Source organism: Micropterus dolomieu, linkage group LG20 (assembly GCF_021292245.1).
Source record: "Micropterus dolomieu isolate WLL.071019.BEF.003 ecotype Adirondacks linkage group LG20, ASM2129224v1, whole genome shotgun sequence".
In the NCBI taxonomy this organism is placed as follows: Eukaryota; Metazoa; Chordata; class Actinopteri; order Centrarchiformes; family Centrarchidae; genus Micropterus; species Micropterus dolomieu.
The window spans coordinates 14,552,026-14,566,246 of NC_060169.1; the positions used below are offsets into that span (position 1 = coordinate 14,552,026).

General features: G+C 37.5%; 2 protein-coding genes across 7 annotated transcripts in view; one reads left to right on the plus strand and one right to left on the minus strand.

The window, feature by feature from the left end:
- The window catches only part of gpc5a (glypican 5a), a 310,361-nt gene that overhangs the window by 288,433 nt on the left and 7,707 nt on the right, over positions 1-14,221 (plus strand). The gene's annotated exons all lie outside the window — the stretch shown is intronic.
- gpc6a (glypican 6a) overlaps positions 1-14,221 on the minus strand; it is a 297,605-nt gene that overhangs the window by 119,290 nt on the left and 164,094 nt on the right. For all 6 annotated transcript variants that reach the window (XM_046032409.1, XM_046032411.1, XM_046032412.1 and 3 more), the window contains one exon: positions 706-864. In XM_046032409.1, coding sequence (XP_045888365.1) covers positions 706-864 — 159 coding nt within the window. The remainder of the gene's footprint in view (positions 1-705; positions 865-14,221) is intronic.

The following is a 14,221-nucleotide window of genomic DNA, read 5'->3' on the forward strand; positions in this document are numbered from 1 at the left end:
GAGTCAAGATCAGAGAGCATATTTCTCCTGTTCTAGCCTCCTTACACTGGCTCCCTGTGAAATATACAATAGATTTTAAAATTATTCTACTTACCTACAAAGCCTTAAATGGCAAGGCACCATCGTACCTCAAAGAACTCCTGATACCTTACTGCCCCAATAGAGCACTGCGCTCCCAAAATGCAGGGCTGCATGTGGTATCTCATGTAACTAAGGTTAGAGTGGGAGCAAGAGCATTTAGTTATCAAGCGCCTCAGGTCCCAATTTGGGTTCGGGAATCAGACAACATTACCACTTTTAAGGCTAGACTTAAGACTTTTCTGTTTAAAAACGCTTTTAGTTAGTAAAGGATTGAGCAAGCTTTTAATTATTAAATCGTTTTATCATTTAATTTTGTTGGTTTTATTCTGATTGTATTTTATGTTCTGTTTTATTACATGCACTCTGTATTTAATGGTATTATTTTCATTTCATTTCAATGCATTTTGTAAAGTGTATTGGGACCATGTCTTTTGTTGATTTTGCAATTAAAAAACTTGACTTAAGAGTCATAGTGATTATTAATCATGGCATCAGTTGTCTATGTTTACACGTTTGACAGTGCTTGTCTGGAATATATTTCCTACAAGTTGAAGTGTCTGGGATATCAATTAATATGTATGTCAAACAGAGAGAAATAGAAAAAAAAAAGAACATCAAGCTTACCATCAAACTTTTTATGCCTCGAGACAAACGTCGTCCTCATATTGTGGCTGCTCTCATCGACCAAATTCTCAAAATCCAGTTTGCTCTGTTGGTTGAGTTTGTCCTCCATCTCAGATGTGCAGCAGGTGTATCCCTGAGGACAGACACGCAGGTGTTCACCTGAGGGACACAAGAGACACAGAGCGCCGTTTTTACACACATCATTGCCACAGGATTCAGTTTTTCAAAAGGCTGAGCTGAGTCTTTGATCAAAACTCTCCTGTGATTTTGGGACTCTCATCACCAAAGCTATCAAAGAGGGACAGAGCGTGACAAATGGGGAAGGATAATATTTGTCGGTAACCTGCTATCATGTGAAACAGAGAGTAACTTTGATACAGCAGTGCATATATACCCCATGCAGGATTTTCTTTATATCACAGTCCCAAGCACTGCAATAACCACAAGTGAGCTCATCAGTATTCCATACATCACATGGAAGGCAGCAAATTTTATTTTCTTCTATCTTTCATCTAGTTTATTTCTATGCCAACATCCATCATTAAACCAGCATTAACTGATTTTTAGGCACAGCAACTTGTAAACAAAATATTGACATTTTATCACCTTCTAAGCAAATGTATTAACAAAACAATTGCTTATTTACACATCCACCAGACACCAAGCAATGTCAGAATCCATTTGGAGTCGTGCTAATGGCCACCTGATGAACGCAAGTCCAATATTTTACTCTTCTTTTAGCTCTGATTTGGTATCCACCAACTCCTGAGAGAAATATCTGGCTCTTTAGCTGCTAAACTAAACTCTTCAGTATGTTCACTAGCTCGTCGCAAAAACAACTGTCTGCCATGGCAGGAAACAATGCAGATGAGAGCGCTCATAGCAAAGCCAACCAGAAAAGTTGTGGGCCAAAAAAACAAAACAATGGGCTGAAAGATGCTACATAAAGCTTAAAGGAACTGCAGATGGATGATGTTTTACCCCTTTCACATTGCACTCTAATTCGGTACATTGTTAATGCAAGAAAATATTGATTAGTGCAGGGTTAAGCAGGAATAGTTAAATTCTGAATAATTTGCTGATATCACAGCGTATGTACTCCAGTGCACCATTTATATAATAACAAGAATCTCAGTTTTAAGAATTTTTTTGCCTTATTCTTAGTTCTATCTGACCATGTAGTTAGTTTTTATTTTATTTGCTGAGGTTGTGGGATCTCCGCCACTGAGACTTAAGCTGTCAGCCCATTACAAATTAAACAATGTCAACAGCAGCAGCATCTCTTTTTGGAAACAATGTCCCTATTACTCAGGATAATCCACAGAACTCGCCTTGCTTACATCAGTAGAAAAGCAGTTCCCAATGAAAAGTGCCCATTATGAGCTCTAGGAATTGTCTCCACTAGCAAGGACACAGTTTGTGGAAAAGGTAGCTGCTGTTAAACATTTTTAAATGTAATATATTTATTGCTTTGTGAACTGCAAACCAAATTCCATCCATTGTACAGTGGTAGGTCGCATATTGATCAGTGGTGGTGATCACAAACCATCACTAGTATTATCATCATGGCCAAGTACTCATTACTCCAATAAATAGACCCTTTAAGAAATTGAAAAATGCTAAGTATGTTATCTTGATATTATGATGTTTTACAGTGTCTGATTCTCGACTCTTTGAACACAATGTGGCGTTGAAGCTTCAGTTCAAAATATGTTATATGATATGAGACAGGAAGAGGCCAAGGTGAGGAAAGCATTTCAAAATCCCTTTGAATATCTCGTCTATACAAGTCAAGTATAGTATAGAATAAACACTTAGTAGTGTAGAAAAAAAGTGTGTATATCAGAGGTTAAACTTGAGCAAAGAACTGCCTGTATGATTCAGAAAAAGTAATATTGTATTATTATTCACCAGAGTACAACAGACATTAAGAAATTGAAAAATGTGGAACTACTCTTCTTTGGTTATAACCTTGCTTTCGTAAAGACAATAATCTACCTTATATATTCTAAAAGGAGGTGCTACTCTCACATATGTGGATTATTCTTGGTGTGTAAAGAGCCTACAGTAAGTGTGTGACAGGGCATGAAATACATAAAAGAAAGAGGAAAAAAGATTCTGAAGTTTGATGTAATGAAAAATTCAGCTCTACAGCTATAATACACAGCATTGTCTGACAGAAACCGGCTTTACCCATCATTCATTTAACACAGTCTCTATCTCAGTGTGTACCTGTGTAAAGACTTACATCAAACAGAGAATCTGATTTGTGCAATGATTTGCACTGAGCAACCTCTCACACACACACACACACACACACACACACACACCACCTACCCAACTTAGTCAAGACTAAATCTGCAAGGATGCTTGTGACAAAATGTCTAAATGAATAAAACTTTTACATGTTTTTGGTTTTATTTTTGCTGTAAATCTACTGTAGTCACCACCAATGGCTGTCATAGCATCTTATTCTGCCCCCCCGGGTTAAGACAGGTATGCAAACCACAAGTACTGTCTCTCGTACTGCACAAAAAACTTACAGTACATGGGTCATTTTTTTCCAATGAGTGTGTTAGTCCAAACTTACTAAGACATACCTGAAACGAGTTTTCAGGTATGTTTTATAACTTAAATTTACAGCTAAATTAAATACAAGAAGTAAGCAAACAAAATATGTTGGAAAAATATAGCCCTGTGTTTCCACTGTGCCAGTAAACCCCCCCCCCCCCATGATGACAAAAGGATCATGTGATAATTATAACACATCCATCAATATATAAAATGTTTTTAAGTAAAACTTTTTCTGCAAAATAACTTTTAGATTTTAAAATGTTAATGTCAGACTGCAAATACAACCTCACGTCCAGTTTCTTTTGTGGCCGTCTTTAGTGGCTTTCAGTGATTTTGTGCACAGGAATGTGTGAATTCACAAATAAATTGACTTTAAAAGCTTTAAAAAAAAAAGGCCAACTCTACAACTAAATGCGACAAAAACTGGACCATTAACAAATCATTAACAGCTGCCACAGATATTAGAAAATGCCACTGAGTAAGCATCCAAAATTAATCAAGGTCAGAGAAAGACGGGCAGACAGACAGACACACAGAAGCACTTGAGGGCTCCAACATGGACTACTTGTCAGCGAGAAGAGATGCATAAACAACAAGCAAACAAATAATAGATTAAGGTTGTGGTTGCCGTGAAAACACTGAAAGTCATAATGTGTACTTTGAACTGTTTGTCTTCCTGGGTAGTAACATCTACAGAACCGGCAAAGTTGTTGCTTCAGAAGACAGCAGTTGCGCAAATTCTTTGGAAAATAATTGCCAATCTTCAACTGGTTACTGATACGTACAAATATAGCGATTTTAGAAGTGCCACTTTCCCTACATACTTGCTTTATTACCTCTCCTCTGCTGCACTACATCTGAGAGCATCGGACATCATTATAAGAGGTTTAAAAAAAAAAAAGTCTGGCCCGCAGTCACTTGAAAGAGTAAAATGAGATGGCTGTCGCTGTACCAGCGGTGGACTGATGCAGAATAGACGGAGATTGTGGGACTTTTCTGATGGATACTACTATACAGTGTGGGCACTGGCAGGCACACCAGTGTTCTGCATGCATATACACTAAGCTATAGATGAAGGAGCTGTGCATGGATAATGAAACAAGGAGAATGCAGCAATGTACGTGCTGGCACTCTCAAATGTGTTTAAGCCTCCCATCCGTCCTTAATCAGTCCATAGAAATGCACTGAGCTACAGTAATGAGGTACACCATCAACAGTTCAACACAAACCCATTGTCTCCAGAGTAATGCATAGGACTCCTGGCCATAAAGACAAAACTCTTCAAAACAACAAAATAGGGCCGAATGCAACAGTCGATTTCTATTTGGTGATTCTTTCAGGGTCTTTTGTTTCTCTAGTAAACGACAATGTTGTAATCTTTTAGCAATGTATCAGCATTCCTCAACTGTCACACATGATCTGCTCTATGTGGAGATGCAACACTGTGCAATGTTTATTCCAAGCAGTAATCAAGATAACACGTTTGTAGAGAAAACTACGTTGTGCAGGGTACAGAGCTTAAGGTGAATGTACAGTAGTACAGTGGTATTTTTTTATTTACTTGTTTTTCCATAATTTCATTTTTAATGTTTTCTTTATATAAATCTCTGCTGTTTCTCTTTTAATGCCACTGTTTGTGTTGTATCAGTTTTGCAGTACAGTCTCATTAAAGTATCAGCATAGAGCAAGATGGCCAATCACATATTGTTTTTGGAGGAAGATGTTTACATTGAGGAGTCGAGGGATTATTAAGGCTGACTTGGGGTCAGTTTCAACTGGCATGCGTCAGCTGGTTTGCAAATGTCAAAGAAAGCACCTCATTTCAGCCTTGTGGACCATGCTTCTCATGAACTAAGACTGCAGTGTTTGAAACAACGCCCAAGTAAGAGTTTGGCACAAGAGTATATGGTTTACTGTCACAATGATGGATAACATAAGACAAATGACATTTTCTCGCTGCATTAAGAAACCCTGCAACTCTGAAAGTCCATATCAATTCGAAGTTTTCAATGATGCAATAAATTGACTTAACTTGTCAAAGTAGGTAGAATATCACTGTTGGTGACTAAAGGCTTGCAAAAAAAAGAGAAAATCAATAAAAGACAGAACCGTCCTTAAGTGGAAATGACAGCAGAAAGGAAGCTCTGGTGCTTTTAGTTTTCATAGGTTGTGCACCACTCTTTTCATATTTCTCTCTTGTTTTTGTATAAACACATAATTTGACATATCCAGCTGCTTTCACCACTTTGAAAACGGTAATGCTGCTGTTTTATAAACCAGCATAAAATAGGACTTTGAGAGCAGCAGACAGGAGTGTGAGCTGCATGTTTATGTGACTGTTGTGAATTTGTCACATGTTATTCCTTCTCTCCTTTTTCTCACTTTTGTCTTTTTTTTTGTTGTTCGGGCTGCTTTCCATAAAACAGATACAAAAACCAACAGCAGCATATAAATAGCTGTAATGCCAAACTAATACAGAACAAAAATATTCAACATTTTTACACATAAAACTTTCCCGTACATCTTCACGCTGTGTTTATACATCCTGTGCTCTGTTTCAAAAGAACAAAACAAATACAAATGCCTACCTTGGTGAACTTGGGGAATAATCTAGATGGGATTTTGGCTCACTAGACCGTATCTGTCCTGTTCTAGCTGGTTGCTTCGCACCCACGATGGAATTTGAAACCAAGCTGTCAATACACTGCACGCTTGCGAGATCACAGTTGTGCTCAGACTCTGTCAGGCTGAGTTAAACTTGTAAGACTCAATACCAACAGTGGCAAAAAAATGGAGACATAGGCATGGACACAATAGCAAGCCAGTGATGTCTGGGTAAAAAGCACAAGTGGTGTTGCTATAAAAAAACACATTCACAAAGGTGAATTAAACAAATCAAGAGTGAGTGTATGGATGATTGATCAACAGCCTAAACGAACTGAGATCTTTCACAGACTAATTAAAAGGAATTCATGTTTACACCTTTCTCAAAGCAGTTTAACACAATGTGAGTTTATTTAGAGCAGTCCCATTTTATAGCTATGTCATACAGTAGATTGGCCAATTGTGACAAATAAAATGACAATAAAATAAATGTAAAAAAAAATTCACGTGCTGGATTTAAAATACCCTATTATGACAACTATAATAAAACATTACGTTTGCATTCAAATATTCAATTTGAAATCTCATTACGGTCATAAGTTGACTCCAAATGATCTGTTTGAACCCACACAAGGTAATTCATAAAGCCCAGTTGTTATCGTATGCTTCCAAAAACAACAGTCTCAATAATGTTTTTTGACCAATCCGAGCTGTTAACTGGGTGAGCATTAAGGGGGGAAAGACCAATAGAACGCTTTGTCGCTAAGATTACTGATGTCTGCAGGTGAAGTGGGGCAGGTGGGAAGCTGGGAACCATCCCAGAGCACGTCCGTGGCATCTGTTAAAATGGCTTGCCAAATCAGTACAGCTACCAAATCTTTCACTGCTGCTGAAACTGTTGCACATTTATTAAAAACCTCAAAATGGGTGTAGACTTATACCCATTTGGTAATGTGTTCAGTCTATATTTTTGACACAACAACAGGCAAAGGTTGAAAAGTTTCTTTTAACTGAGTGAGCAGCAGAGAAACACAAAGTATGAAGAGCCTGCAGTGACAACACTGACAGAAGTGATAATATACTAAAGAAGATACACGTGTCACATCAGGTTCTTCATGTACAGAGAAGCTGCCTTCCATTTACTGAAGATGTAAAACAACACAGCTGTAGCTTAAGCATTAGGTCTGGCACATCCACCCACATCCATGATTCATAACACTCCTAATCTGATCACAAATTCATGGATAAGAACACGCAAGACAGGCCAGCACACATACATCCATAATACATTATTTACTGACAGGTTTATCTATGACTTATGAACAAATAGTTCTGCAATCAGTGTGAGATAAAAAATCACTGATGAAGGCCTCCCTCATATGTTTAACCCAGTCCAGCTTGCCAGTGTACCACTCTCTCCTTGCAGCTGCCTCGAGCGCAGATGTCAGAAGGCACTGCTGCACGCCTTTCCCTTTCAGAGTGAGCTGATCAGAGATTTAAATGTATGTCATTACAGACGGCAAGATAATTAAAGACAAAAGCTAATCTTCTTTGGGTATTTTACAGTTAAATGTTCTGGCATTAGCTCTGATGTTTCCTAATCAAAAGGAAGTGAGGCATAAGAAATATTGTTCGGCTTACAAATGCAATCCCACTTTAGTTGTTTTGTTCAGTTTCTTTGATACGCAGATGTGTTTGGCTCCTCTGGATCACTATCTTCACGAGCCGAGCAAAACATCATCATTGTAATTAGGTGAAATTGCTGACTACAGTTTCAGAGGATGCTCACACAGGCCGACTCAATGCTGATGAATGGCTGGAGAAAAGACGCCAAGACATGTCTGACAGCTCCTTTCACAGAGGTCAGAGTTCTCAGAAAGATTAAAAATGTTACTTTAAAATGATTATATGTGACATGTATGTTTAAGCAACTGGGCGTTCTGATTTGCTAAATAACTAAGTCAGGAACATATAGGTCCGTGGGAGGAAGTGTATGGACCAGGATGAATGATCATGCAGAGGTTAAAGAAGAACTAATATCATATGCTATACTTTATTCCACAGTTGCTTTATTTGGCCTCAGTTCCCTTTGGCTTCATATCTCAAGAAGCATGTCTTCCGCTTGTTTGAGGTTTCACACGCAGGCATACACTGCAATTGTGTCCAACGGGGCAGGCAGTAAAGGATGGCACATTTCTAATCCTTTCTAATAGCAGTTCATTAAAATTGGCAGCAGAGCGTACAGTTTGATAGGCAGCTATGTGATGTTAAAGCTCAACAATTGAGGCAGCCCTGGTGACACGCGGCACACTGGAGTTTCCTCAGATGCACCAAAGTGGAGGACTGCTTCTGAGGTTTTCTCTGCCAGCACTTCTCCTGGTATACTCTTTCGCCTTCTTTATTCTACCAACAACCTTTTATTTCACTGGAGAGAACAAACTCTAGACAGCCACATAAGTAGCCTCTTTAATAATGATGTTGATAAGGTTTTTTCAAACATAGTGGCTGCTGCCTAGAAATAAGTTTTGCCCTTCTGCAAACGTGGCTTACATTTATATGACGTTTTTATGTAGCCATTTTAGTATGTTAAGAGTCCTTTGCTCTGTGTACAAATATTTTTCCGAATGTCTCTGGTCAATGTCATATTTTCCACAAGGAAGAAGTTTATGTTTTTTGGTATCTGTTGTAAATAATGTGCTGAGTTGATAAAAATCCTGATAAACTCACATGCAGTTTATCTATTTCAACTCAACTCTCAAGTAGTGTCCTCCTTTGCTAGGAGTGAAACACCCCGATTACAACAATGGCTTTAACCCAAACCTTAATCATCTATAACCTAAACCTATACAGAAGTGTTTCATTGGTGGAGCCTAGGGGCTTAATCCACCACGCAAGGGTGTAGAACTTAGTAGGGGCATGTCCCTACCAATATCCAGCGACTATTAAATTGCCCCTAGCAATAATTTGATGAAAATTTACATATAACCACTGTTGTCCGTCAGTGTCTAGGTAATGTATTTGGTACACGACTGGTGAACAGCTCTTGTTCTCTACTACGAGTCAAATGCATTTTGAAGTTTAGAAAGATTATGTGGTCCACCACTCACATGACTCGCAGTGGATTGGTCTGCTGCCTACCTTTTGCAAAACCCTCAGCAACTTTATTTCTAAAAGGCGAATAGCGACAAATCTGGTGAGTTTTCAGACCATCAGGTAAAGTAAAGTAAGAAATATACAAACGTCTATTATATTGTAGGCTAATTTATTCCCCAAGAAATAAATTGCCTTGTCAATCCATGTTTTCCTTAATTAAAAAAGAAAAAGAAATTCCAAAATTTGGATTTAATACTCCTGAAAATAAAGCTTAGTTGATAAAGGTTAAGGCATTAAAGGGATGTCCTATTGATACTGTGTAATTGCTTGTTGATGACTTCTAATAAATATATTAAATAGTCTTTTACATTAGCATATAATGGATTTTTGTGACTGAAGTTTTGGACATAACACCTCTCTGAGATGAAACTAGATCTGATGGTCTGTTGGGTTAGCGCTCTTGATAAATTGCCTCAGCGTTTATGATACTTACATTAGGTTTCTAACTATTACAAAAGAAAAAATAAACCATAATTTTTTTTCAAACAGTAACTCAAGAGAATACCACTAGAAATAGTGGGTCCACAATGGAGAATTCAAAGTTCAGAAAGTACTCTTTGCTTTACTGAGAAAAAATGTTCTGCCAAAGAAAAGTCCTAGCAAAGCAGCAGAGGTTGGGAGGACTGAATGGTTTGCTGGCATGTTTACCAAGCTTGGGCCATAACCCTGAACTGTTTTCCTACTTCTGTTATAGAAAGCAGAGGCAACAAATAACAAGAACAAAAGGGCAGGGGGAATTGAAAAGAAATACAGTTTTTCAATTACTCAATATAGCTCTATTTAAAGCAAATACTCTTTTAAATCGCCAAGTAAAGTAGAGAGTGGACAGTTGTACACATAGGTATGCAACATTAAGTTGTGTTTGTTCAATAATTGTTCTGCTTTGTCATCTGCAAAAAGGCTACCAGTAGGTGGGTCTGTATCTTGTGCTGTTGAGCTACAAGGTGTGGGACCTCAGTAGTCACAGAGCGCTGAGTTGAACTCCAATTGGTCTCGGTCACTTTGCCAACTTATGATAAGGCTTCAAAGGTAAAGCTGAGGATAAGTCTTCAAAGCTGATGTTAAGGAGCTCCTAAGACTTTTACTATAACATGGTAGATTGACTTAAGTGAAGATTTAATGGAATCAAAATAAAAAATCACTATTGCACTATTATTCTTTGTCAAAACTTAAGCTTTTCTATGAAAGTTGAAAAATTTCCTCTTGTCCTTTTCATTTCATACTCATTTTAAACAAAGAAAAAAAGAAAATTAATGTGTAGCAATGATGGTAGAGTTCTAATGTTCTCACTATAGAATATATTAAATTCAATATAGACAAATTCACATAACTTATAAACCCAGGTATCGCTGTAATATGTCATGGATTCCACTTTTTTAAGCACTTTTGCCAAGAAATCTGTCCAGAAATCTGTTAAATCAGAAATATATATAGTATAATAAGAAGAATACATATATATAAAATATAGTCTTCAAATTCCATTAAAATACAAAAGGTCATAATGCACAAAATTTAAACGTTTGAATGAATACATAAATCAGCTGGATTCGTCAATAGATATACACCTAAAGATATAAGAAAACATTTATACAACTTATAAAGCGGCATGATCAAAAAATACCAAAAGATAAACTTCCAGCATCATGGCTCAAGTCAAGAGCTGATTCAAAGGGTAGATAGATAGAAATACGTCTATCGTTTACAATTATGCTCCATCACTTATATCATGTAGCAAATTCCACACTTTACCGTAATATTTTAGTGAGGGAACGGCATTTGCGCTGTGGCGAAGTTAATTTTACTTTGGAATTCGACATGTATTGAATGTCCAATATAAAACTAATATCCGACTTGAAACTAACTTCATCGCGGTCCATGCCGGTGTTGCAGGGAAGAAATTTGCATTAAAAGAACTTGATGAGCCAGCAGTACCAGCTGTGATGTGCGTGTCAGTCAGGTAACATTAAATGAATTGACCACGGACATACAGCTTACTTTATAGTTCAACAAGACATGCTCTGTTGTGATCTTAGCTGTAATGTTAGTAGCAGGAGAGCTGTGAGTGTAGCTGCTGTGCTGACTGCGACCTACCTAACATTAGTCACATTACATGCTGTGTTGTTGTTCACTCTATTCAGAATCGCTTACCCCACCTTTTATAATGCAGAGAAATATCCAGAGTCAGTTGGAAATGCCATATTTCATTGAAATTACAAAAAATGTTCTATATCTGAATATATCGTTATTGGGATATGAAATGACATATATGGGGATATACATTTTTGGTCATATTGCACAGTCCTAGAAAGATACATACAGTATGACAACTCCATAATCTTCTACTTGGGATATTAAAAATGCTAAAGAGACTTTTTTCAATTTCATCCTCATAACTATAAACATATGTTGCAGGGAAATGTGAAAGCACCAGAATATTTCCGGGCAGCTGTGGGAAAAGAGTGGGTTCAATGCCCATGGAGGGTCTGTTGCCAGACAGTGTGATTAACTCCCAAAAGGATTCATTAGTCTACCTGGCCAAAGGGCAAACTGCATATGGGCCATGCCATCTGGTACATCCCTTGACCACTCTTGCCAGAATTTATAAAGTGAGGACATTCTCGCCAGAGCTTTATGCCAAAAAAAAAAAAGCCAACAGATCATGAAGTCAAGAGAGAAAAGTGTATTATTCACCCATGCTGAAAATTCATAAAAAGGTGTTGTGAAGCAGTAAATGAAATTAATATCTGCAGTGTGGCAGCATCTATTATACTCTAAGCTGGTGAGTTTTATTCCAAGTTTGAACCAATTTACTTAAAAGAGCCTACAAGAGTGCAGTGTATACAGTAAGTATTATGCAAGAAACCTACATTTTGATTGAAACCGGGATTTGTTTTTATCTGGTTGCAGAATATAACAATATAATAAGACTGCTGTGACTGTTAGAGGGGGTTTTCACCCCACAGAGAGAGCCAAGCTCAATAACAAGCAAGCACCATCTTGAATGAATCACATTTATTATCATTGATCTACCACCAGAGTCCAGCTCCAGTCTCATTCAGAACTGCCTCTCGAATATTGCCTCCTCCCTGCTCTCATAGTGCCATAGAGTGCTCAATGTGCACAGAGACTCATTACCTTCAAATGAGGGCACAGGCCTGTAGAAGCAGGTCCATACACTTGACATTTCAATTTAACAATTGCGGTTATTCGAGCCAGGTCTCCTATATTCATAATTCCGTTTATACTATACAGATTTACACACCTAGAGATATACTGTTATCCAGCACACACACACACACACACACACACACACACACACACACACACACACACACACACACACACACACACACAACAGATTCTCCAACAGTCAAACCCAGAAAGAAACTCTTAATCCCTATTTTAACACAATAACAATAAAACTGTAGTTATATTTCTTTAAAAAATCTGTGACTGAAGAATTACGATGGGATGAGGTCATTATGGCACATGAGAAATAAGTATCTCACGAAGTTCTGCAATACGTTTTATACAATGAATCATAGTAACTATACCTTTCATATCTCTGGGTGAATTAGGCATGTGAGGGCAATGTTGATTTATCAGGTATCTAAATCACATGAATAGATAATTTCATGCATTAGCAGTCACTGAATAGATATTTCCAGAAAAAATATATCGGTATTGTGAATTACAATTACATATACCTATAGAGGATTCTATCCACATCACCGACCCTATTGTCATGTGAATAATGTATTTTCAAGCAAGAAATTTGTATTTATGTAAAAAAAAAAAAAAGTCTAAAATATCTACATTTACACTTCTATCTCATTATCAAAATTAAATGCAAGACAACTGGACATATCTGACCAGGAGAGGAGAGGCGCAGTGAATTTCTCTAAGTGACATTTCCTTACAGTGCTGGACTTTGTTTTCTTACTTTCTCCTTCTACTCTCTCTGGACTAAATGGTTCAGCCCACCAGATAGTAAAAGCTAAAAGGCTGGCTGAGCCTGGGCTCCCTGTGAAATGGTTGACACCTCTATCTTTGAGATCTATTGACTCAGGTACAGCTTAGGCCCCTTACGCATCTGGGACATGACTGTCCTTTCTTTATTGGGCTGCGTCACATTTAAAAGGGCCCTTTATTCAGCTGACATGACTTAGATTAGAGGGCAAGAGGGAGCTCAATCACACTCGAAAATAGAATTAAAGGTTGTTGAATGATGGAAGTCTGAATGAACACTGTAATATTATATGAAACTGAAATTTGTTTTGCTTGAGCATAATAAGGTAAAATCGGCAGGTACTACTGTCAGCTTAATACTCGCCATGATATTTTCTGTTTAAAGGATAACTTTTAAAATCAGTAAAATGACAGATTCCTGCACTCAAAGGCATTCTGGGTATATTGGGATCTTCCTCTAAACACATCTAAGCCGTATTTAAAATGCAAAGTAAAAGTAGGCTACCGACTGTCAGATGATTCTCTGGGTACTTTTTACTTTCTATGATGAATAGCAATAGAATCATATCACCTCTAGCAATCCATTCTAGTAAAAAAAAAGTTCAGAAATGAAAAATGCTGACCATTAAGTCACTTCTAACCTTACAAAAATGACATAACTGTAACAGTGCTCATTTAGAAATGACTGGAGGAAATTAAAGTGATGTGGTTGACCATGGCGTGGCACTTCGGAAGAGGAGGGTGAAACTGTAAATGCAGAGAGGGAGGATTTTGTATGGAAGCTCCAAACAAAAGAAGAAAATAATAAAATGTGATGTTATTTTAAACCATGTCATACTTAATTATTAACAGAACTATTACTGTATTGTGATATATATAGTTACAGTGATATAAAATTACATTTACCAAGATTTTGGCCATATCACCCACCTCTATTTCCTTCTAGAGCCTATTAAATCTGGGAAGGTGATTAATTATAACTGTTATGATGAAACAACACATGAAATAATGAAAGAGGTTGTACAAGCAAGTTTGCACATGCTTTCTAAGGTGTTACAACTTATCAACAGAAATCCACAGACTGGAAGTAAACCCAATTACTGTGTTAAATCACATCTGTCTGCATGTTGAAGTGGGAAAAATGCATCAAGCACGATTGATCTTACCGCTGCTCTGCCATCTGGATCTCTTCTCCATCACCCAAATCACCCACTTT